General features: G+C 41.1%; 2 protein-coding genes across 19 annotated transcripts in view; one reads left to right on the forward strand and one right to left on the reverse strand.

The window, feature by feature from the left end:
* Positions 1–3,309: 3,309 nt before the first annotated feature.
* LOC310929304 (ankyrin repeat domain-containing protein 34B) lies at positions 3,310–6,789 on the forward strand (the record flags this gene model as incomplete). Its single annotated transcript, XM_083892026.1, has 4 exons — positions 3,310–3,525; positions 4,057–4,239; positions 4,738–4,954; positions 6,119–6,789. The coding sequence occupies 4 exons, from the start codon at positions 3,310–3,312 to the stop codon at positions 6,787–6,789; spliced, it is 1,287 nt and encodes a 428-aa protein (XP_083748152.1).
* Positions 6,790–10,625: 3,836 nt separating this feature from the next.
* The window catches only part of LOC310929690 (single-stranded DNA-binding protein 3), a gene marked incomplete at its 3' end in the record, with an annotated part of 40,870 nt that continues 25,134 nt past the window's right edge, over positions 10,626–26,361 (reverse strand). Inside the window, exons 5-17 of one of the 18 annotated variants that reach the window (XM_083892515.1) lie at positions 22,126–22,215; positions 17,466–17,549; positions 16,152–16,211; positions 15,998–16,064; positions 15,457–15,521; positions 14,897–14,958; positions 14,738–14,783; positions 14,558–14,593; positions 14,371–14,425; positions 14,150–14,220; positions 13,947–14,054; positions 12,930–13,031; positions 10,626–10,775 (exon numbers count right to left, since the gene is read on the reverse strand). In XM_083892515.1, coding sequence (XP_083748641.1) covers positions 10,626–10,775; positions 12,930–13,031; positions 13,947–14,054; positions 14,150–14,220; positions 14,371–14,425; positions 14,558–14,593; positions 14,738–14,783; positions 14,897–14,958; positions 15,457–15,521; positions 15,998–16,064; positions 16,152–16,211; positions 17,466–17,549; positions 22,126–22,215 — 996 coding nt within the window. Of the gene's footprint in view, positions 10,776–11,033; positions 11,064–12,929; positions 13,032–13,946; positions 14,055–14,149; positions 14,221–14,370; positions 14,426–14,557; positions 14,594–14,737; positions 14,784–14,896; positions 14,989–15,456; positions 15,522–15,997; positions 16,065–16,151; positions 16,212–17,465; positions 17,550–22,125; positions 22,216–26,361 lie in introns of those variants that run through there. The other 17 variants (XM_083892525.1, XM_083892529.1, XM_083892528.1 and 14 more) reach the window with 17 other exon arrangements.

A 26,361-nucleotide genomic window follows, 5' to 3' on the forward strand; every position in this document is an offset into this window, starting at 1 on the left:
GTCCTTGTGAGGACCACAAACACGTATAAGGGGAGTGAGGACCACACAACGTTAAAGGGCTGGTTTAAGACAGGGCCGGCCCAAGGCATGAGCGAACTAAGCCGCTGCTTCGGGCCCCGTGACCACTAGATGGCCCCCAAGAGCAATTAACAACAACAACAACAAAAAATAATAATAAGTTTGGATTGCTGTAGTTTATTTAGAATTTTTCTCCCCATTTTTACCAAAGCTTTTTCACAGTTTTTACATAGTTGTCAGATGTCAGACTATTCAAATTCATATTTAATTTATAAACCATTTTTCCAGTGCCTCTGTTGATTTACATTATTATTGAAGTATTTGTTTGATATTTGTTTGTTTATTTTATTTAATGTTGTGTTTTTTTACATGTAAAAGTCAAATATTTGTATTACAGGAGTGTATTTTGAATCACCCCCCAAAGATTGTGCACATTTTTATATTTTCAGACCTTGATATCTTAATATTTTATTCATAAACCGTTTGATTTTATCTGTTGATTCTCTGTGTCGCCAGTAGGGGGAGCTGCTGATTTTGCCAAATAATAATTGAAATATTTTTCTGTAAGTTTGCAAATCTGGTGTTTCCATGCAACAAAAACGGCCCAGGGTTAAGGGGTAAACCCTTGGGTTTTAAGGGGCAAGGGGTTATTGAATGTATTATGTCTATGTGTGTCATGTTTATGTTTTGAAACCATGTTTTGGCATGTGGCGCCACCTACCGCCGTCTACCAATCATTGCACTCAGTAGAGTCACTGCTGCCGAGCAACCACGGGTTGCCAGTTATGAATCCACTAAAACTAACAGGTGTCTCACTTTAGTTCCATCACTTATTGTATAATTATTGACACCGACTAATTGAATATGTTTATCATAATAAACTGTTCTTTCTTGACTTTCTTGCACAAAACATTTGCATAAAAAAAGAATAAAAGTCACCTGATTTGGTCCGTGTGCTATTTTCATTCGCTCCGACTGTAATTGCAGTTTGACTTAATTGCACGTCTGCTTTTTGAAATGTGTTTCGTTCTCTTTTTTTTCCCTCGCCTCAGACAGTCTGTTTCTCTCTGCTCTGCCACTCAAACATCACTCTCGTCACATTCGTTTATTATTTCACAGAACAGCTGCTGTGGCGCATCAGGACAAACACTTCTCTGTGAGCGCCTGCGAGTGTTTTGCACTTTTGATTTTCACTCGCTATCCGAGATTCAAGATTGTTGTACTCACAGTACAATATATAAGTAGTATAGTATATATATACGCACAAATGTGTACAAGATACAAGAAATAGAGACATAACAAAATACAAATACGACTATATTACGAAACATTATTATTAAAAACACATATACGCACTAATAGAATGTATATGCTTTGTAAAATGCCCGAAAACTGCTATGCAAATCAGAACTGGTGACAAATTTCATAAAATAAGGGAAATATGTAAAGGTGCCGCAAAATGGCTCAGTAGCACCCCTAAAGGTGAAACCCAGTAGGACACAGGCGAAAATAAGTTGCACCGAATTTCACGAAAATTGGTAGAAACGTGTTGAAGCTCATGGCGAGCAAAAAAGTATATTGGGACCATGGCCTCAACTGAACAGGAAGTTGGGTATTTTAAAATTTGTTGTCCATCTTTGATGCGATTTTTTCGTGAAAATGAACGAACATCTATCGTACCTTCGTTTAAAAAAAAAAACATGTTAATTCGTACTGAAAACATTAAACGTGAAAAACGCTGTGAAAAGGTCTCGCAGATTTAAAAGGGCATGGTCAAGGAATGGTCATCGGAATTTGGCAGAATTTTGTCCATTCGCCACAAAACAGGAAGTGCCCTGTAACTGATAACTCACAGCGCCACCTGCTGGCAGGGTGGCAGCTGTGAGGGCCTGCACAATGCAGCTTTAATTGTGATTATCCTCTTGTGATTTCAGTGCTGTCTTATGTAACAGTCTCCCTCTCTCTGGCTCTGTTTGAACACAGACGGTGGTCACAAGGCCCGGTGATGCCGGTTCAAAGCTGACACATATCAAAGGGCCCCCCCGGGGTCTTTGTAGCGCAGCGTCTGCCTCTGGTGACATTTTATTCTGGACACAGGACGCGTTTATGACTTTAAATGTCGACCGCGGGGCCCGGCAGCCTACGCTCGGCTCAGCGGGCGTGGAGAGGACAGACAAGGACAGAGATGGGAAGAGTTTTAGTGTCCCTCACAGGTCAGCGGCACGAGGTAAACCTGGGACAGAAACCTGGAAACAAACGATGGAATAAAGATCATTTTTTTAATCCAACACAGCAGAATCTCTCTACACGGTGAACGAGGTCAAGGTGAGATTGTTTGCGTGCACTTTATCTCAAACTGCAATCAATGTTTTGTGTCAAGTTCAATTTTGTTGTCATAAATAGTTTTTGAATCTCAGTGTATTTTTGTTTGTAAATGTGCAAAATTTAGTAGAAATCATTTTTAAATTTGGTAGAAATGTAAGATAAAATAGTCATACTTTATTTATTTACTTTATGAATTGTTGTTTTTCATTAGCCGAGAATGAGCCAGGACCCGCATGTTGGACCACAAAGTGTTTACAATATCCCAAAATGGATCTTTTTGGATTTTGATGCTAACTAAAGGCTGCACTTAACCTAACCTAACCCTCAAAATGTCTGCCCTTTGCTTATTTTAACCATAAAAAAGGCCAGAAAATGTCAATTTTTTCCAAAATAACTCCCAATATCTGGCAGTTGTTGTGGTTATTTACAATTTCCTGCACGTTCAAATGTTGTTTTAACAATTTAAAATGAAGTTTATTTAGAAAAAAAACACTGCAGTTGTACACAAACAATACATATAAAGTATAAAACATATTTTACGATCTCATCTCAATGTTTCTTTGTCTTTTAATGTGTAAAAAGGAGGCCAAAAACTATGTAAACTATGTACAGGTGTTTCTGATAGCAAAAAAAGTTGCGTTCTACTGTTTAAAAAGGGTTAATATCATGTGTTTTTTGCAAATGTTCAAATTTTACGCACAGTTTATGCAACAGCAGTATTTTGTATTTATATGAAGTGTGGGTTAACTTAAACAGTATGGATATGCTGTGGTTCCTGTAGGCTTTGCGTTTGTGTAGTGGTGGTGGTGGGTGGGGGGGCCTACATGCCCATTTTGCTTGGGGCCCCCAAATTCCTTCAAACGGCCCCGGTTATCATCATGTGTCTCCTAGATAAAAATATATCTAAAACATACGCTAACATTGTCTTTCTTTCACTCTACATCCCTCTCTCTCTATCTCCAGGCGATGAAGGACCCCCTGTTGGACTGCAGCCCCCTCATCAGTGCAGCCGCCTCTGCTAAGCTCCGCCTGGTTCGCCTCCTGGTAGAAGGCGGGGCTCAGGTCAACGGGCGCAACGCCAAAGGCGAGACTGCGCTGCTGGCCGCCTGTAAGGCCCTGACAGAGGAGTCCACACATGGGCCTGACGCAGTCAAACTCCTCACATACCTGCTCCGCAACAAGGTCGGCGCTCATATCTCACTTCTGTGTCCGAAATTCAAGCTCATCAATATATATTGATTTAGGTATTCATTATGTTTTTTAATGCATAATAAATCTGCGCCTGCAGTGAGAGAGAGGTATGTTTTTTAATGCATAGTAAACAGGTTGTGTTTGTGTCCTCTGAGCACACAACACGGGATAATTCATGATTATATGAAGGAGAGGCGTCGTTTAACTTGTTTTTGAGTCCAAAAATGTGATATTAAATGGAAAAATATGTACGAAATGTATTGTATGAAGTCATTGTGTAGGTCATTGAGAGATTAAAGGGGAATCAGTGAAATTTATCCTGTTTCCTTAAAGGGGAATTCTGGCATTTTTCAACCTGGGTCCTATGTTTATAAATGTGTGCATGTGCATGAGTAGCACTCGGCAGCTGCGAGAAGCAAATTATAGCCATAAAAAGTGCTTGTTTTCATCAATAAACTGCACTCAAAGTACTCCATGTTCTAATCCAAACACTCATACTTACTTCATTTGTTTTCGGTCCAGGCAAATCCAAACGTCCAGGACTGCTCTGGCCGCACAGCCCTGATGTACGCCTGCATGCAGCGAGCAGGAGCCGAGGTGGCGTCCACGCTGCTGTCGGCGGGAGCTGACCCCAGCATGGAGGACCACTCCGGAGCCTCGGCACTGGTGTACGCCGTCAACGCCCAGCACCAACCCACGCTGGAGGTCAGTGTGGACCGAAAGACGTGGAGAAAAGACGGGGGGGGGGGGGTTTGAGGCTCTTAAACACATTTTATTTCAGATTAATGTAAATATGTTCTAAATGACATGGATAAAATGAAGATTCAAACGTTTCTACTAAACATGACATGTTTACCAATTCAAAATGATGTTATATGGCTGTAAATTAGTCACAGATTTGCTCTTGTCTTGATTTATAATGTGATTTAGGCCACAATAGTTCTTTAAAAAGTTGGGAAACACTGGTTTATAATTTAAAGATAGTGGAAATACTTTTACCTTCAAGTACAAAAAACATATTATCACAATAAATTAACTTAAGCTCTTGTACTAAAGCATTTTTAATGCTACAAATATAAATTTAAGTTCTTACAACCAAGTAAAAATAAGGCAAAAGGAAGTTGTATGAACTTAATTTCATATAACTTGTTAACTTTTAGTTTTATCTCCCCTTTAAGCTCTAAAGTTTTCCTCGTACCTCAGGTGTTAATGGCCGCCTGTCGAGCCAAAGGCTGTGACATCATCATCATCACCACGGAGGTCGGCGTGAGCGGCGGTCCCGTGACCCGGCGTTACCTGAATGTCCCGCCGTCCCTAGACTCGTCGCCGGTGTCCTGCATGTCCCCGTCGGACATCGTCCTCAAGACGGGCTCGCCCAACTCCCCCGAGGCGGAGAACATCTTCAACTTCAGAGGAACCGGTGAGGTGGTGCTGAGAGAGGAGAGAGAGGCTGAATATCTGCATATGAGAAAAAAGGATGACGTTATCAAGGTTCATTTTTGTTTAACACTTAAATAAATAAAGGACATTTTAATGTCAGTGTCACTGCCACTTTATTAGATGTCACGTGTATAAAGTGGCAGCGAACGTAGACAGAGAGAGACATAAATAGTTTCTTCCTTCTCGATGCTGCTACTCTTAAATACAGACACTCCTTCACAAAAGGCGAGTCTAGACAGATGAGGAGTGAAATAATTAGGTTTAGTTAGCACTTATGCCTAAGGACGGGAAAATGAAAGTGGAGAGTCGACTCTAAACGGCGCGTTACGGATAAAACAAGCAACGTTTTCAAAGGAGGAAGCGACACCTTCTTTGTATCTCAGAAACTTCTACGAGTTTGAGTTGCAAGGGTCCAGCAGGGGGCGCAAAACAGCTCAGACAGCACCTCATATAATCACGTCATTCAATCAAACATTTAAAGGCGCCATATGTAAGAATGTGGCCAAAAACAGTTACTACATTCAAATTCAAAATACTGAGGTCTTTTAGGTTTTGTTTTCTGACGTAACTGGCAACCCGTGGTTGCTCGGCAGCTGAGACTCTACTGGCTGCAGTGATTGGTAGACGGTGGTAGGTGGCTCCACCTGACGCCAAAACATGATTTCAAAACATAAACATGATTTGCAGTCTGCAAAATATTTTGTCTGTACTGTTGTTGTTGGTGAGTTCAGTTTGTTATATGAACATTATTCCTGAGTCTCTGTGACTCTGTGAGGATTTTATGGCCAGTTGCTTTAGATGTATTACATAATGCACCTTTAAGTAGGCCTACCTGGAAGTAAGACTATGTTGAATAGCCACCAGGGGGCAGTGTTGTTAGCTGCAAACAGAACTTAATAAAGAGTTCCAGGTCTCAATCAACATTACTGGTCTTCAGTAGAACATGAAGACAAATGTGTTCCCAATTTGGAGGACGAAACGTAAAATATGAGTGGACACCAGTGAGATTGACAGTTAGCGTCAGGAAGAGCAATCAAGGGCAGATTCCTCCTCTCAGACAATACTAGACGAGCTTCGTTTCTCCTTCACCTCCGTCCATAAGTGGGGAATTCACTCTCACTAATGTCTTACTTTCTTCCACTAGACAAATGGGACGACAGCCGCAGCAGAAGACAGAAGACCTGTGAGCTGAGTCCACCGACTCCACCTCCCAGACAGAGGATGTTCTCAGAACCGTGGCTGGCTCTTCACAACCTGGCCTGTCTGAACAGAGCGTACGAGGAGGGCAGGAGGAGAGAGAAGGGGCTGCAGGAGAAGAGCACCGAGCGTTTAAGAAGATGTGGTGAAAACGAGGGGAAAGCAGACGGAGGCGACGATGGAGACCTGGTGAGGGTCTCACAGTCACTCCTGTCCCTCACAGACGTGACCTCTTCTCAGGTGACCTCCAGCAGACTTCAGAAAAGGATCTCTGTGGAGAAGACATCACCTCAGTCCCACCTACGCAGAAACACCCTCCCCGCCGTCACGGTGGCTCCGCCTCCGCTTCACCTCCCGCCCTTAGTCGACCAATCGGACTCTCGCCAGCAGGTGCCAGGAACCCGTGTTTGCCTCTCCAAGAGCAAGAGCATGGCGTTCCTGCCTCGCCCGCCCAGCTCCTCCACATCCAGAGCCTCGCTGCTGCCTCCACTGCCCCTCTCCTCCGCCGTCTCCTCCCTGGTTGCTCCTTCTCCTCATCCTCCTGCCTCCTCCAGCAGGAGGTCATTGAGGCGTCACTCGGTGCAGCTGTATAACAGCGTCGACCACTGCAGCTTTTAAAGACAGAGAGTTAGTGGAACTTTGAATAAAAAGTAAAAGAGACAACACAAACCTTCAATTGAACTTAAAACTCAATGATAATCACCATTATGATACGAATTTTGGACCAAAAACAACAATAACTTCATATTAAAATTAGTTAAAGGTGCCATATGTAAGAATGTGGCCAAAAACGGTTACTACATTCAAATTCAAAATACCGAGGTCTTTTAGGTTTCTTTTTCTGATGTAACTGGCAACCCGTGGTTGCTCGGCAGCTGAGACTCTACTGGCTGCAGTGATTGGTAGACGGCGGTAGGTGGCTCCACCTGACGCCAAAACTTGATTTCAAAACATAAACATGATTTACAGTCCGCAAAATATTTTTTTTAATGCAAATATTTTGGCTGTACTGTTGTTGTTGGGGAGTTCGGTTTGTTATATGAACATTATTCCTGAGTCTCTGTGACATATTAGGAGGATTTTATGGTCAAATGCTTTAGATTTATTACATAATGCACCTTTAAAGTCATTAGTTCTGCCCATAATTAGACTATAAATATAATCATAACTGTTTTAAAGAGCTAGTTCTGCATGATTAATTACATACAAACATAATTTTAGCATAATTAAATGCATCTTTTTCACATTCTGAGTAGTTGAAAAACAAAATACTGGACGTCATATTTAAGTGCTGAGTTTAATTAATGCCTAAAACAGGAGACGTATTATGCAAAAACGACGTTTTAATCATTTTAATACTTATATTTGGGACTCTGGAGGCCCTATGAGTCGGCAAAGATGACTCACTCGTGTTGTTGTGGTCCGCGATGTTGACTTCTGTCATTGCTACGTCACAGCGAGGGCAAGAGTATCCGGAAAGGCGGAAGTCGGCGAAAGTGTTCTATTCTTGGCTCCAAAGTGCAGCAAAGAGACCCAAACAAACTTCCAGACTCGGAGGATTTACGTGTCAAGTGAATACCGTTTATTTTTGACGGCAATGTGCCGGCTAGAGTCGGAAAATGACTTGGGCTTTTCCAAATTGCTAACTGCTGTTAGCTGCCGGAACTACAGAGACGCTGACGTAGCTTCCGGTATTTCATTTGCATTTAAAGAGACAGGCGCTGAAAAGCGCATCTACTTCCTGGGACACAAAGAAACAAAGGTGTGCATAATAAACAGCTGCTGTTCATGGCAAAAGGAGTGAAGTCATTTTATTTGTTTTTAATATGTATCTACAACAAGGGGGACACAGGCAAAAACGACCGACAACTTGATGAAAATTAAAAACAAGAACGGAAAATAAAAACAAAAAAAACATTTATTTATCAATGCAGTTTTCCCACCTTTTTTTTTTTTCAATAAGCAACATTTTTTTTGTAATTTTTTTTGTATCTAAAGAAACTTTACAATATAAAGAAACATACGAAGAAGGAACCTCTTATTTTTCTTTTTTATGTTTTTTTTTTCTTTTTGTTTTTACTACACGAGACATTTAGGATCTGAAACTACCCTAACATGAGATACAAAGCAACTCCCCCAAGGACAGACTTGCCTCATATTCAATACTGCTTTGTCATCAAGAGGAGAAAATAAAACAAAACAAAAACAAAAACGAGGAACTGAACAGAAAAATCTTTACCCCCCCCCCGAACGAGAAAGTCCTCTCTTTAACCCTCCCTCCTCCCCCTGAATGTTACAGTATTATACATCAGCACGATAGAAATACAGAAATGATCAACGTTGTGACAGCTTTTACTTACAGGACAGAAAGATAAGAGAGAGAAGTTTTCGACTGCATTTTTATACAACAGTATTTCAAAGTAAGAGCGTGAGGAAACGCCCCGACCTCTCAGCAACAAATCTGTCCTTTTATTATTTCATCTTTTTTTTTTTTTTCCTTTTACTCTCCCCGCCGTCCCGTCCTGTTTTAAATAGATTAAAAAAATGAAAAAAAAAAAAAAAAATCCTTCATAGTTAAGTCTCTGGTCCCTGTTGTGTTGTATCCTGTGTGTGTGTGTGTGTGTGTGTGTGTGTGTGTGTGTGTGTCAGAGGTCGACAAATTCGCCTTTTATCGCGAATCGCTGACCTCTGATCTTCCAAAATTTAAAATTGAACATAAAAAACCCCTGAACAGAAGCAGAGAACGGAGGATAAATGTTTTAATATACTGTTCTTAAAAAGGAAAAATGTTCCTCCCTCGTGCCCTTTGACCCCCGCCGCCGCCGTCCGTCGGTGATGAGGTGAAATAGCATATTTTCGTCTATAGCAGCTCCAGTTTTTCCTCTGAACAAATACACACACACCCCCCGGAAAACCACGCCTTTTCTGTTTGTTTGTTTGCTTGTTTTTTTTCCGAGTTGGTGATCCAGAAATATCAAAACATGTCAATGATATCAAAATGCATTTTACAGTATTTACACGAAGAGGAAATAATAATCAGGGAGGGGAATAAAGATGGGGAGAGTTGTACAAAAATCAGTTAGGGAGAGTGAAAGTGAGGCTCTTGGGTGTTGTTATATTATTATTATTATTATTTCTGCTGTGGGGGGAAAGGATGGAGGTGTGATGCCACACGTTAAAAAAGAGGGAGTTCGGAGGTGTGCGTTAGCTGAACGCATCACAGTGTGTGGAGGAAAAAGAACAGAAAAACACAATCCAAGTGTTCACTACAGGTCAACAGAGACGAGAAACACAGGAGTGAGCGTAAGTGGAAGCAGCACAAAAATAAAAACAAAAGAAGAAGCAGAAAAAACACTTGAGCACCACCTTTAAGGGCTCGGACGCAGAGAGGGGGGAAGTGATGTCGTAGTAAAGTAGAGCGGATCTGCATATTTACACGGCTGCTACTCGTTCTGCAGTTATAACAAAAAGACCAGGAATAACAAACACTTCCAAAAAAATTAAAATTAAACAAAAAAAAGATATAAAAGACAAATTAAAAAGTACATCAATAAATAGAGCTGTGCATTATTACACTGCATGGAAGCTACAAAAAAAACAAAACAGGAGGCGCTGCTGCTGCTTCTTCTTCCTGGTGTGGGTTGTTGAGAGTTTCAAAATAAAGGTCCAGTGTGCAACATTTTGGGGTTTCATGGTTTAAGGTAAATCGAGTACTTGTTTGGTTATATGGAGCAAAGAAACCAGGAAATATTCAGATTTAAGAAGGTGAAAAATCCAAAAACTTGTCTCAATAATGAATAAAATCCTCAAATTGCTGAAAATTACTGCACTGCCATCGTTCTGGAGCAAACAAATCAGCCAGAAGCTGCGTTTCTGAAGCGTGGAAACATCAGAACGGACGAATTGAATCGTGTTTCCGTCCTTTTTTGGTCTGCAAAGGCTACCATAGTTCCCCCCCCCCCCCCCGACACACTCGCGAAAGGCAGAGGTCACTTATAATTACACACTGGACCTTTGAAAAGGGGCCCGATCAGTACCGTGCATGTGTGGATTCTCACCTGCAGGGGGCAGCGTGCTCAAACAATTCTTATGTACTGTCTTCATTAAAAATCATGTGCCCTCAGAAAAAGAAACTTAAAAAAAAAATGTCCTTAATAACAATAATAATAATACAATAATAATAATAATAATAACAATGATACAATACATACACAAAAAAATGTACACACCGAGTGTGGGGGGGGCTCTTCTGGATCTGTGTCGGGAACAACAACAAAAAAGAAAAAAGTGGTGGTAGAGAAGCGTCCAGGCTGCAGCTGAGAGACTTTGTCCTCGGGGGGAGGGGCTGTGTTTCCCCAGTCTCCTCCCCTCTCCTCCCTCTCTGCTCCTCGTCCTCCTCGCCCCTCGCTCATTGTCTAGACCCCGACAGGAAGTCAGGGAGGCCAGGGTCGGAGTCAGAGAGCAGCCTCTTCCTGTGGCTCTGTGGCCGATTCCTGTTCACATACACACACACCGCCTGTCACCTCGCATGCTCCTCCAGGAGGACCAGGAGGGGGCGCCGTCTTTATCAGAGTCCCAGCGCGCTCCAGGGCCGTGCCACAAGGCTGTGTGGGCCGTAGGTGTGGTGGTGGTGGGTGAGAAGGAGGAGGAGGAAGATAGCGGATCCCGTATCGAAGGGGTCGGAGAGGGCAGAGGTCGTGTGTTTTTGTGTATGCGTGAGTGTGAAGGGTGGTCCAATCCAGGACGGATTGAAGTGAAGGGGAAAAAAATAAAATAAAAATAAAAATAAAAAATAGGGGTGGTTGAGGAGGATTAAAAACAAAAACAAAAATACAAAAAAAATCAAAAAGGAAAAAATAGAATCACACACTCATCGTCATGTTGGGTGAATACTGAAAAAGAGAGAGAGAGAGGAAGGAAGAGATGAGACATTTAAACACCAGAGGGCGCTCAAACCCAGTCCTGAAAAGCTAAAACAACGAGTAACAGGCTTCTTTTTTTATTTAGAGTTTTTACATATTTAACAACACCATAGAGCTGATTGAAGACAGTTTTAGCTCATTTTAAGTCTGTTTGCAAGCGACAAATTCATGAAATTTTAGATGCAGATACGAAAACAGTGATTTCTGAAATCACTGAAATCACAGTTTGGATAAGAGCTGATTATCAAACAGAAAAAGTGTCCAAAAAGTCAAGTAAAAGAACCAAAGCTCAGTATAATGTATAATATGTGGTAATTTTTCAACCTATATAATAAATTGTTGAATTAGCAGCAACAGAACATTCCACCTTCATCGTCATCTTCACACGTGAAGAATTCCCGTTGCTACTGATTCAGTGACTTTTAAAGAACCATGTTCATGATATTTGACTTAAAACACTATTTTGTTACTTTTCCAACTATTTGTGTCATTTTATTACATGATATTGATAATAAGTAAGAAACTTAGGCCTGTGTTGAACCCTCTTGCTCTCCAGGCCAAACACAATGCCACTTCTTGACTTCACCTCAGATGTACGGTAATTATATCTAAAAATGCATCGTCACTTCACAGATTATATAGAGAGTATATATAGTGATTAGTAAGCGGCTGTAATGCAAGCAGAACACCGGGCATTCTTTAGAACATTGAAAACTACGAGGCTCGTTTTGGTTTCTTCTAATCCGTTTGGTTCGGTTTTGAAGGACAGACCACACGAGTGTCTGACTGTACCACACGTGGACGGACACGGACGCTGCATTTAGATCTCGACGATCATGTGCTCGTTCGCGATCGAGTGTGAACTGTGGAGAGCAGGAAAAGGGAGGCACATAAAGCCGCTCTTTGTTCCGCTGTGGAGCGATAGCGTGTCAAGCTGCTGCTGACGTTTGGTCATGGCTCGTCTTGTTCGAGTCCGTGCGTACACTCGACTCGTCAAGGCACAGTTCAGTTGTATTTCCACAAGCCGGCCGCTGCTCTCGGCCGACACGAGAATCAAGCCGAAAAAAGCCGAACAGTAGATCAGTTAAAAAGACTTAATAATCCTTTAAAACGTGGCTTAATCTCCAACAATTAGCATGGAAATGTCTAACATCTCAATATTTAACACAGGAGTCTGGTGTTTATCGGTCACAGAGGAAGTACTGAACAAATCTTTTTTTTAATGAACTGATTCTAATGATTCAGTTACACCGAAAACAACTGCTTTTACAAGTCAGAAATAACAAGTTTCATGCAGCCGTGCAGCCGTGCAGCGATGACTCCACCCACTTTGAGTAGGCGAGTGCCGTCACAGGAAGAGACGTCCGACGCGAGAATCAAGCCGAACAAAGCCGAACTGTAGATCAGTTAAAAAGACTTAATAATCCTTAAAAGCGTGGCTTAAATCTCTAACGATTAGCAGGAAAATGTCTAAAATCTCAGTATTTAACACAGGAGTCTGGTGTTTATCGGTCACGGAGGAAGTACTGAACAAATCTTTTTTTTAATTAACCGATTCTAATGATTCTGCTACATTGAAAAAAAGCACTTTACAAGTCATTATTCACTATTATTACTACTATATCGTAGTGGAAACAAACCTAAAACGTGCCGTGCTAAGTTGAGTTCAGGCGCGCTAGGAAAATCGGTGGAAAACGGGCTTTATAAACACCTTTTTTGTTGTATTTCTTGTAGTATTTCTATGCTTTCTCTGCTTGCATTCATCCACTGGTTTATTTACGCAAACCTAACCCATCAAGGGGGCGACAGTTGCCATCCACGGGCGCCTCTACTTACACTTTCGCTTTGGAATGGGTTCAAGAAGTTGCCGCCCATTTCGCCGTCGTCTCGTGGCGTCCCGGGAGGGTTGTTCATGCCCCCCATGTTATTAGGAGAGCTCTGGAGATGCGGAAAGAAAGAAAGAGAAGATGAATGAAGTGTTGATAAACAATAAAGCAAACAGGAAACAGTTGGACTTTGGTCACTTATGTCCACTGCAACTGGACTGTTGTATCAGTTTTATATCGTTATTTTACACCTTTTAAACTTCTATTTATGCTCTTAGAGCTGCATCTATCTAATTATCTGTTGATTATTATCTAGGTTGTTGGTCCATAAAAAGTCAGAAAAATGTTGATCTATACATTTCCAAACCTAATAATAATCAGAAAACTTGTTTTAATTATTTAAAAACACACTGTAAAAACGATCTGAGCTTCTTAAATGTGAATATTTTCTTTTTTCTGTGATTTTTCAGCTTCTTAAATGTGAATATTTTCTAGTTTCTGCCATTTTTCAACTTCTTAAATGTGAAGATTTTCTCGCTTATGTGATTTTGCAGCTTCTTAAATGTGAATATTTTCTGTTTTCTGTCATTTTTCAGCTTCTTAAATGTGAATATTTTCTAGTTTCTGTCATTTTTCAGCTTCTTAAATATTGAATATGTTCTGTTTTCTGTCATTTTTCAGCTTCTTTAATGTGAATATGTTCTGTTTTCTGTAATTTTTCAGCTTCTTAAATGTGAATATTTTCTCGTTTATGTGATTTTTCAGCTTCTTAAATGTGAATATTTTCTGTTTTCTGTCATTTTCCAACTTCTTAAATGTGAATATTTTCTAGTTTCTGTAATTTTTCAGCTTCTTAAATGTGAATATTTTCTACTTGCCGTCATTTTTAACTTCTTAAATGTGAATATTCTCTAGTTTCTTTGATTTTTTACTTCTTAAATGTGAATATTTTCTAGAGAAGATGAATGAAGTGTCGATAAACAATAACGCAAACAGGAAACAGTTTTTTGTTTTTTTTTAAACTCACCTTTGGCAACCCGTCCATATCCCCAGACCCTAGTGATCCGTTCATGTGGTGTGGTTCCATGGCTCCCATAGCTCCCATCGGTCCGTCAGGCCCGGGTCCCATGGGGAACTGACCGACAAGACATTTAAAATCATCAGGACCAATCATTTCCTGTTGATACTTGCGACTCTTTCTTGTTGAACGTTCAATAACGCGACACTCACGTTGGGTCTGTTGCCTCCGGGTCCGATAGGATTCATCATCGTGTAGATGTTTTCACTGGAGTTGGTTGAATCTAAAGCCAAAGGACAAATAAATCCGCTTTAGTTGCGTGAAATCAGATGACGGCGAATCGACGCGACACGAGGAAGACAGAGGGAGTGCATGCATGTTTTTTAGTAATGAGCACAAGTGTTAGCGCTGGGGACGTAGTTAGCTGACGCACCACCTGGGCTGGGCATGATGGGAGTTCCTGGTGGACCTCCTCCGCCTGGAGGACCCTGAGGAGCAATCATAGACAGGAAGTTAAACGTCGGCGGAACGTCTTGATCGATGAACAAAATAAAATAAAACAAAAATAAATAGATTATTTTTAAAATCTTGAGCTTTGTTTTGATCGATTTTCAACTCACCACGTAGTTTCCTGGAGATGAAGAAGAGTATGCTATCTGCAGGACACACAACACGGGGCGGAATTAGCATTTTAGTTTGTACTTATGTCTATGAATTAGCCTTTAGAATGCCCTTAAAGAAAAACTATTGTTGTATTCTTTAAAAAAACGTAGAATTCAAGGTTTTTCTTTCGGACTCACAGAGTTAGCATTAGGTCCGGGCCACGGCCCTCTTCCTCCAGGACCCCTGAGGCCAAGGAAAACCAGAGAGAGGAAATGGTGTGAAGACAAATTACAAATTAAAGCAGATTTTTCTTTTTAATAACTAGCGTTCGGGTGTCCAAAGTGATTTATACTTACATATTCATTCCTGGCATGGGACCGCCCATGGAGTTGGGAGGAGGCCTCATGCCGCCATAATTCTGCCAGACGAGAAGAGGAATGTGAGTTTTCTCAAGCATGTTTTTATTGATTCTATCAATTCAATTTGATCATGACTTTGTTTCTGTTTTCTGTCATTTTTCAGATTCTTAAATGTGAATATTTTCTAGTTTCTTCGGTTTTTCAGCTTCTTAAATGTGAATATTTTTTATTTTCTTTAATTTTTTACTTCTTAAATGTGAATATTATCTATTTTCTTTGATTTTTTACTTCTTAAATGTGAATATTTTCTAGTTTCTTCGGTTTTTCAGCTTCTTAAATGTGAATATTTTTTATTTTCTTTAATTTGTTACTTCATTAAATGTGAATGTTTTCTATTTTCTTTGATTTTTTACTTCTTAAATGTGAATATTTTCTATTTTCTTTGACATTTCAGCTTCTTAAATGTGAATATTTTCTCATTTCTGTAATTTTTCAGCTTCTTAAACTTGAATATCTTCTTTCAGTGATCTATGATAACATTGTGTGTGAGCTCTTACTTGTGGGCCCATGGCCATTCCTCGAGGAGGGTTCATTCTCATTGGTCCACCCATGTTAGGATGTCCTAGAATCACAGATTTAAAAAATAAAAAAGAGTCATTAACTCAGGAACTAAGACGTGCCACAGACGACTCTCTAAATCCTAATCCAATTAATTCTAACCCTGTTGCTTCAGCAGCTCAAGTCACAGTTTCACCAGTAGACTATTGACTTTATCTTTTAAAACCAACTGTTTGGATGCCTGAAAATTATTTTCCCAAGTTCATGAATTCATCAGCAGCTCCAAAACACAGTTAATAACAACAACAACAACATGGAGCTGGATAAACGACAGCGAACGTATGGATCAGTGGCTTCATCGACAATAAAGTAACACTTGAACTTTAAACAAGATTAGATTTGTCGAACAGCGGCGCTATGGATTTTAGTTACTGCTACACATCAGTATTTAAGTTAATTACTAGTTACAGCCTTAATGGAATCACCTTGTGTTACAATTACACTAAACAAAGCAGCTTCGGTACATTGGGGACTATATACCTTGTGGTCTTGTCGGGTCCAGACTATTTGGCAGGAGAGGCTGAGATCCAGGGATTCCCCCAGGAGGCTGTGAGGAGAGAGCAGGAAAGGACGTGATCAACATGTTTCTGATAAAAAACAACATTAAGATGAGTAAGACAATCCCGTTCTGTACCTGATTTGGCATTCGGAGTGCGGGGCGTGGTCCACCTGGATACCGCGGTGACATGAAAGGCTGGAAGAGAAATGGAAGAAGGGAAAGGAAAATGACATCTTTCTGTTAGTGATAAATCCAGGAGCACTGAAACAGGAAGAGCACCGAGGACGTCGTAGGATGGAGGAAATCATCACAACACTGGGATTTAAGTCAGCATTCACACAGGTCCCTCCCTCCCTGCCTGCCGTCGCTGCGGTGTAAGCCGATTCGGGGCTTGTGGTCTAGCTCGGAGTACTTACCAAGAGACACAAACCCCTTACAGTGTCCCTTACACACAAAAAAACTCAACCCACCAGTTTCCGAACACCTTTAAAATGAAGCAGCGTCCACGTCTCACCGGGCACACGAGACCAAGAAACCTCCTCAATAGCATCGGCAGCTAACACAGTCGCTAACGTTAAGGGTGCATTATGAAATAAATCTAAAGCAACTGGCCGTAAAGTCCTCCTAATATGTCACAGAGACTCAGGAATAATGTTCATATAACAAACTGAACTCACCAATAACAACAGTACTGACAAAATATTTGCATTAAAAAAATTATTTTGCAGACTGCAAATCTGTTTTGAAAACATGTTTTTTTTGCATGTGGCGCCACCTACTGCCGTCTACCAATCACTGCAGTCGGTAGAGTCTCAGCTGCCGAGCAACCACGGGTTGTCAGTTACGTCAAAAATTAATGTAGTAACCGTTTTTGGCCACATTCTCACATATGGCACCTTTAATTGTCCTAAATGTGCGTTATGTGTTATTGGTTGTCCATAGTGCCTGTCCCCTGTTTTATTTATTTATTTATTTATTTATTTATAAGGTGCTAGGAGATGGGAGGTGTGTGTGTGTGTGTTAAGAGCAGATAAGTGTGAAACCCCCTGATATAAACACACACACACACGGATACTAGCTGCTCTGGGGGAGGGGCAAAGGAGTGAATTATTCATCCCGCAGATGGACAGCTGATTCTGGGTCTCGTAGAAGAGCTGCCTCTGGATGCTCCGCTTTCATAACCGAGGGGCCCACATCAACGTGGGGGGGTGGTGGGGGATGGGGGGGTGTCTACGGCCCCCCGGAAAACAAAAATACTCGAGCTAACGGGGCCCAAGGGAAGGACAGGAAGAAGAAAATATAAGAAGAAGAAGGTGTGTGTGTGTGAGTGGTGAATGGAAAGAGAGGGAGCTTGTGTGGAGGCGACGGGGAGTGGTGGGGGGGTGAGGGATGAGAGAGATAGGGGGGGTGGGGTGTTTGAGAGTAAAGTGTTTTTTTTTTTTGTCTTACCTGGCCGTGGGGTCCCATCATAGGGTTGCTGGGGTTGTGTGGGGGGGGCTGTGCATGGGGGGACTGCTGAGAGCCAGGTGGTCCCTTTAAGAAAGAAGAGCGATGTCATGTCAGAGAGTGGGAGGGGCCAAAATGTGGCCGTTTATACCTGAAGGAATCGCCCAATCACAGTTATGAGAAGGGGGGATGGGGGGGGGGGGGACAAAGTGAGCGAGGGAGTCTTTAGTCCGAGAGGGGAGAAGAGGAGCATGAGGGTGAGGGGGGGGACAAAAAGCATGTTGGGTTAATTCTTTTTAAAACGTTCAGTTAGATATCGCAATTTTTTTTACAGAAAAAAAAAAAGAATAATTTGGGATAGTGAAGTGGCAAACTGGACAATTGAGACCACTTTTTATACATACATACATACATATACATATATACACAGACATTTGTATATACATATGTGTATATATACATTTGTATTTGTGTATGTGTATACATACACACGCACATAAATATTCACACATATACATTATATACACACATATATACACACACACGTGTGTATATATATATATATATATGTATGTATGTATGTATGTATGTATGTATGTATATATATATATATATATATATATGTATGTATGTATGTATGTATGTATGTATGTATGTATGTATATATATATATATATATATATATATATATATACATATACACACATATTTTCACATATATTCACTCACACACACACACAGTGTGCACACAAACAATGTTATTATAAAACACTGAAAGCGTTCGTAATGGTCCAGTTTGAGACTTCACCATCACAAATCATGGTCAATGGTGGCTCCACTGTACGAGAGAGACCCACAGGTCAGAGGAGTTCATGTAGTTGTCCCTGGGACCACATGGGGGCAGTGTTGCCAAAGGCTGACTGCAACAGGACAGGCAGCAGCAGCAGCAGCAGGACAGGCACTAATGGCAACTTCAAACCACAAACACTCTACTGATGTGAACAAGTTAAAGTTTTTTTCTTTTCTTCTTCTGGTGATCGTATAAGAGAGCGTCTCAAAGACTTCTCCACACACACACACACACACACACACACACACCACTGTGTTATTGCTGACATTTATCTCTGAGAAAAGAGGTTAACGACCCCTAATAAATAACTCATTATACCACAGCCCCCCTCTCTCCCACTCTGTCACCGTCACTGTGTTCATCTTCACCCCCCCCCCCACACACACACACTTTTCCAGAAAACAAAAGCTGGCCAATTTACAAAAAAAAAAAAAAAAAAAAGACAAATGGAATGTTCCATGTATCCCCTCTCAGGCATCTGGCACAAACAAATACAACACATATGGATGACCTCAGAGTCTGAGGGTATTTGTAACCTATAGTTGGGCCAATGAAAGATTTGTTGTTTAAGGTCTTAAAGGTAGACCTTATAGAGTAGTTCTAATAAATAGCACCTGCTTTGAGCCACTATAGGTGCTAATGTTCAATAATTCAGTGTTAAAAAAAAAAGAGCTCAAGCATCTGTATCTCGTCAGAGTTCCTGAAAAAAGCAGCAGTAATGTAAATAACGTGTGTGTGTGTGTGTGTGTGTGTGTGTAGCAGTAAGACTTTAAAAATCAGTGAAAAGCTCACAATAATCGACTGAGAAAGTTTGTTTTTATATTACGGTCGAAGCAGCTGTTTGGTCGTCAGCTTAAAATCCTCTTATATATTATTTTGGTTTGGCAGTTTTTTCGTACAACATCTTGTGTTTTACTAATACAGTAGATGCGTTTATTTCCTAGAAATTAAAAAAAAAAAAAAAATTATTATAATAATTCTAGACTAAGTTTCAGGAGTAATATTATTAATAATAATAATAAAAAAATGTGTTCTCAGAAATAATATGGTCCAGTACATATATATGTATATCGTTTTTAAATAAAAAAGAATGTTAAAAAATATAAATAAATGTATATAGATGTACATATATACATACGTACACATATACATATACATACATACACATATACATATACATACATATATTTATTTTTACATTTTCTTATTCAAAAATATATAAAACACACTGCAGTGCAGACACACTGTGCAAAGTAGGCAGACAGACCAAGTCAGAATTTTATACATTATTCTTTCAAATAGAAAACAGGAATAATACAGTCTGCAACACATAATGTGCACAAAAAAACATAAGCTATCAGCTGCTCTGATGTGGAAAGATCGGCGTCACCTCCAGGTCACCGGGTTCAGGTCTTGGCCCTGATTCCTTATCACAACAAGCACCGGTATAAAACATGTAAATAATAATAATAATACTCGGCCGTAACGACGACAAGCATCGACCGTATTATCTGCAGGAAAAACAACCAGAGCTTCCAGTTTCAGTAGAGTCCCCCTGAACACACACACACACACACGTGCACAAACACTCACTCGCCCAATCTCACTCCTGCACCAATGTTATAAATAGCATTTGCGAGCGTCTCCTCACCCCTTCTCACCCCACCCTCCTCCTCCTCCTCGCTTATTCACAGTGGTACTCTCACTAGTATCACCATCACCACACATGCATTGCCTCACTCTAACCTCACACACACACACACACACACACACACACACACACACACACACACACACACACACACACACACACACACACACACACACACACACACACACACACACACACACACACACACACACACACACACACACACACACACACACACACACACACACACACACACACAAACACACACACAATGAAGTGTAAGGTAGCCACAGAAACAAACACACAGGGCCACAACAACCAGTGTGTGGCATTGATCCTTCACATCCTCCTCCTCCTCCTCCTCCACTCTTCATCTCTCTCTCTCTATCTATCTTGTCACTTGTGTTTTCTCTGCGACTCTACTCCACCACCTTATCGTGCCGCCTGCCAAATGCCAGTGCTGTCCATCACACCACTGCCTCGTGGATAATGTGTGTGTGTACACCTGCATGTGTCGGTATGATATCCGTGTATGTGTGTGTGTGTGTGTCTTTTTCTTCAAAAACCAGCCATTTCCCACACTGAAACCGATTCTTCCTTCTCAGAGAGCGAGGACAGGTCAGAGTTGGACGGAGAAGACGGAAGGATGGAGGGAGGATGGATACGAGATGGTTGACCAAGTGAAGAGAGAAGAAGAAAAGAGATGGAGCGAGCAGAGCGGCAGTGACAATGAGTCCGTGAGCGTCAGAGTCCGTGACGAGTGCAATTAGCAAGGGTGGCGTAAACATTTTTGTTTGGACAAAAATGGGAAAAAAAAGAAAAGTATAACGAACGATCATAACTAAAGTGTTACAGGCTCTTTTTTTTAGTCTGATCATTAGAGCTAAAATAAATTAATCGATTAATCGGTTTGAAGCTTTTTGCTAGTGCTCAGCGGCGGTAAACGGCGCTAACATTAATGCACGTTAACGCATGACGCGTTTCAATGACGGCTGACCGGAAAAAGACGAGCGTGACATTGTGTTTGCTCATGAGTCCAGGCACCAGTTAGCTCCGCTAGCCGAGTTAGCAACGTTAGCGCCTCTACAGTGGAACTGGAGCGGTCTGTTTATAAAATGAAAAGAGCAGCGCTACAAATAACCAGCGTACCTGTGTACTGCGTATGTGTGTGTCTGTTCAGCGTTGCGTTAGAGACTTATTTTGCGGGAGTCACGTAAACATGACGTCGCGTGCGTCTTTTTCAGGTCAGTCGTCATAGAAACGCGTCATGCGTAAATATGCATTAACATTGATGCCGGTAAAGCCATTAATCCATGCTAACGCTAATTAGTGCTGTACGCATGACGATTTTCCATGACGACTGACCGGAAAAATACCCCCATGACGTCATGTTTACGAGTCCAGGCACCGTTTACCATTTAGCTCCATTAGCTTCGTTAGCTCCTTTAGGGCCGTTGGCGCACCTACAGTCGAACTGGAGCGGTCTGTTAATTAAATGAAAAGAGCAAAGCTACAAATAACCAGCGTAGCTGTGTACTGCGAATGTGTTTGTCTGTTTTTAAAGTTTAGCGTTACTTTAGAGACTCATTTTAACAAATCGGGAGTTGATTAAAACAAGATTTCTGATCATTTTAGCTTCTTAAATGTGAATATTTTCTTTGTTTCTTTGCTCCACATAACAAAGAAATCAATAAAAGTGAATAATTTTGTTTGTGGACAAAACAAAGACATTTGAGAACAGGTTTGACAAACATTTTTTGAAATTTTGTGGACCAAACGATTACGAAAATAATCGTTAGTTGCAGCTCTACTGATCATACACAACATCCGTGTAACTGTCGTCGTAGGACACAGAGTCTCTGAAAAAAGCCGTTTCTGAAAGGTGTAAGAAAACAAGGTTGCTGTGAAAGTATTGACACGCTCGTTATAATCAAAGAATTAAGCAAGTTGTCAATAAGTGGGGGGAAATGTTTAAATGTCACGGCCTTCTTAAGAAGTTCTTAAAAAAAAAATCAGGACTAAATTTTTAAGCAATCATTTTGAGATGAAAATCAAGAGAATAAACAAATACGGTGTGAAATTTAAATAGAGTTTTTGAGAAGGATGATAGAAAAGGTAGAAAAAAAGGTTGTGTTTGAAGGCGCTGAACAGCCCGGTCATACCTGGAAGAAGCCCGGGGGCATGGGTCCACCTGGCATGGCGTCATTGGGTGGCATGTTGCCCATCACCGGGCTCGGCGCTGCCGCTGCGCTCTGAAAACACAAGAAATAAAAGTAATTATTATTATGAGATTGTTTTGTGTCTGAGGAGGCTCTACATTAATATCTATATAGTGTATGATGATGATGCACTGGGTGGCAAATTACTACAGGGGGCAGTGTCTGCATCTGCAATACCAGCAAACTCCCTCCTCCTCCTCCTCCTCCTACAACCCCTACATAACCCATGTAAAGTTTAATGGTTAATTCAGAAAAAGCATCTTTGATTACAACCTTTAAACTCTTCAGAGAGAGGAGGAGGAGGAGGAGGAGGAGGAGGAGAGAATGACATCAGTTTTACTTCTGAAGATGAATCATTCAAGGTGAAATATGGACAAAATTGTATTCACAGCCATCCTGAGGAGCAGCTGTTAGCTTCTCCATAACCTGTGCGCTAATGAATGACTTTGTTTTACATATTGTTTTAACAGAGCCACTTTGTGTTTGTCCTATTGCATTATTTTACATGTTTAACCTCACTGTAATTTTCATAATTTTGTTTATATTTGGGTAATCAGAGAGAATTTAATTTACAGTACATACAGACACAACGCCTCAATGTTTTCTGCTCACAATGTTAGACACAACTTTAATTGAAAAACCATTTTCACTCTCCAGTAAGCCTGAGGCGACGGTTAATGCACATGTTTAACAATATAATATTACAATTCTCCCATTATAATTTGGCAAATACAGTGGTCAGAACTTACAAAGCAGTACCAAACACTGCTCATATTTAAATAAAGATGACTTTACAAACATTTAAAATGGATAAAACCCACTAAAATTATTGAAAAAAATAAGTGAGGAGCACAGTTAAGTCTATGGAGGTCTTTAGTAAAGAGTTGCGCGTCATCTGCAAATACAATGATTCTCTTAAACAGAAAGAAGAAACACTTTTACTGTCTACATCATTAAGTTTTGAAAATCAACAATATCATAAGTTGCATTCTAAATTTCCTAAAAAGGAAAATACTCAAAAATACTATAAAGTGGCATCTAGAGCAGGGGTCTCAAACTGGCGGCCCCCCCAATCGATTACATGCGGCCCCCCCAATTAAATATCATGTTATAATGAAAACATGGCCCACAACCTCAGTGTGTAGCTGAGGCACAGCTGTCAGCGAGGTGACAGAATATATGTTTGCAAGCAATGTTTTTAAACAGTAATAATAAGACATTTGGTCATAATTATCCCATTATTAAACGTATCATATACAACATTCAATTACATATATAAATACACTTGTTAGGGCCTGGTACGAATTTTAATTACAGTTGTTTTTTCCCCCCCACTTTTTGTTAACTTGGCCGGCCCCCCTCTTCACCACAATAGATGCACATTTGGCCCCCAGGTCATTTGAGTTTGAGAAACCCTGAGGAAGTATGGCGTCAGTCCAGGAGTCAAATATGATATAACTGTATTGTTGTCAACACACGTTGACAGAGACGCACGTTGACGGTGCTTACATAACAACACACACACACACAAAGTTACACACAGACTCACAAAGAGTTGCATCACAGGCTCATAAAGTGCAGGCCTTCAGTTCAGAGAGAACCACAGGACCTGAACAGGGAGGGGGTTTAAGACCCAGGGGAGGGAGGTGCCCTCACAAACACACAGACACACACACTTATGCGTCCACTGTTCCACCAGTTTACACACACACACACACCTTAACGAACATACTACACTCGTACGACAACACTACACTCGTGACACAACGGCGTGTTTACCAATTACACGCATGTACGCAAACGCACCGATTGCCCCTTCTCCTCATGACGATCTGAACACTACACACACACACACACACACACACACGCATGAAAACTAGGAAGAAAAAAAAAATCACAGACTTACACAATGACACACACACACACCTCCCCCATCTTTATGCTAATTCTGCTCATGAACATGAGCAGGCCACTGAGTCCCTGGGGAAGAAGCAGGGTCGGCTGCCTCTTTTCTTCCTTCTCCATCCTCCCCTCTCATCCATCTCTCTCTCACTTTTTTCCTCCATCTTTCCTCCTCTCCGTGACCCTCCTCACTTATTTTTTTTTTCCACACACACACACACACACACAAGCACAAGCACACACACACACACACACATACATACACACCTTCCCCCGTGCCCCAACCCTTGTACAATTCCTCCCCATCGCAACCTCTCCTCCTCCCCTAAGCCTCCTCTCCCCTCCCACCCCCCAGTAGGGTGTCAGCAGCTTGCAGAAGCTGTTGCTATGGAGACAGGTCCTATCTGCACTCTGTCCCCCTGGCATCCCCCGCTCCAGGAGCGCAGAGAAAAGAGTGAGGCGAAGGCACAAGAGTGAGATGGAGGAAAGAGTGAGTTAGTTGGAAGAAGAAGACGATTCCGTTCGCTTATCGATCGCTTAACGCCGTCGTCAGACACCGTTAACGACAAACAATGTGAATTCTGAAACTGAACGCAAACTAAAAAGCACAAAGAGAGAGTGTGGTTGCCACAAGCAAAGGTAGATTTTTAGTATGCTCTTTATTAAAACCATCTGGCCTGGGGAAATACAAAAGCATCCAACTGTGCTTTTTTTTTGTGTAGTAACACCCACAACACTGCCTACATCTACCTTTCAATTTGAACTGCACGCCGTCAGCAACAAGATGGCCTCCTCGAATCAGAATAACTTGATTTGTTGTGATTTTTTTGTGTGCGAGCGTACCTGTGACAGTACAGTCCGGAGCGAGGCGACGTTAACGCCCGCGCTAATTAGTCGATATAGTGAACACGGGGAGTTTAGTAGTAGAGCTGAATTATTCATCGTCGGCGCTGAAACGTACGGGGAAAGTCTTTTAATGAAGGCCGTGTCGCGCACGTGGTTTTTCCGTGAGACGAAGCGCTGGGTGGCAGCACGACTTGAAAAGACTTTTAATGGCCGACATGCTGCAGGAGAGCGAGAGAGAGAAGAATACGCTTCTTTCATTGAGGCTGCAACACCCCCCCCCCCCCCATGAGACACATTTTCAAATGTCTGGGCATATTTACACGGTTTAAAGTGTAAACTATATTTTAATGGCCTTCCGCAGCAGTGCTGCTTCAATGAGTGCACAAAAAAAATAATACGAGGTGAGTTTTTTTTTTTTTTTATGTTACCTGGCTGTCAAAAATATAGGAGCTGGACTGCAGGCCTCAACTCTAGATCATCACGCAGGTTTTTACCAAGTTCTGGATGGAGAAGCGCTAACCTTAGCATTTATTTTATAGCATAACAAACCTGCAATAACATAAAAAAAAATCACTGTTGCCGACTCGTCAAATGTGGACAATTTCTGCTTTTCTTGTTCGTGGGATCACATCAACCGTCACAGCTGCCACTACAAAAATAGTACCGACTCAAAGTGGGCGGAGTAAAAAAAAAAATTATATATATATATTTCCCTGTATCAACAAAAAATAAAAAAAATATAGCCAGCCCCATCTGTTCATTTATCACACCCTTCCCTTAGGGTACCACAGTAAAATAGTACTCAGGTAGCAAAAACGTCACTCCCTTGCGATCAGTATTTCGTCAACTCCTGCAGTCTAATCTCATAAAAACGAGCTGCTAGGTTTCCTCCTTTGTTGCCTGTTATGTCAACGCACTGGTACTATGTCATGCTACAGCCCTCGCCTTACTACATAAAATGTACTGCTCTCAGTCGAAAAATATGGGAAGGCATTGTGTTTGGTAGTTAAAACATATCTTTTTTTGATGCCAATACTTTGTTGTACTGCAAGTATTTGTACTTTATGCGTGACAAAACTTGTTCATGTATTATTGCACTTTTCTTTTTCTAACTTTATCACACAAGCTAATTATATCAACTTAAACTGGTGCCTTTATCACTGCTCCGCTGCATGAAACTGTTAAATATTGAGATTTTACAACATTTCCCCTGGTAATTGTTGGAGATTAAACCTCGTTTTTAGGATTGTTAAGTCTTTTTAACTGAGCTACAGTTTGGCTTTGTTCCGACTCAAAGTGGGCGGAGTCATCACTGCTCCGCTGCATGAAACAGTTAAATATTGAGATTTTACAACGCTTCCCCTGGTAATTGTTGAAGATTTAGCCTCGTTTTTAGGATTGTTAAGTCTTTTTAACCGAGCTACAGTTCGG

Source organism: Microchirus variegatus, assembly GCF_963457635.1.
Source record: "Microchirus variegatus genome assembly, chromosome: 7".
NCBI lineage: Eukaryota > Metazoa > Chordata > Actinopteri > Pleuronectiformes > Soleidae > Microchirus > Microchirus variegatus.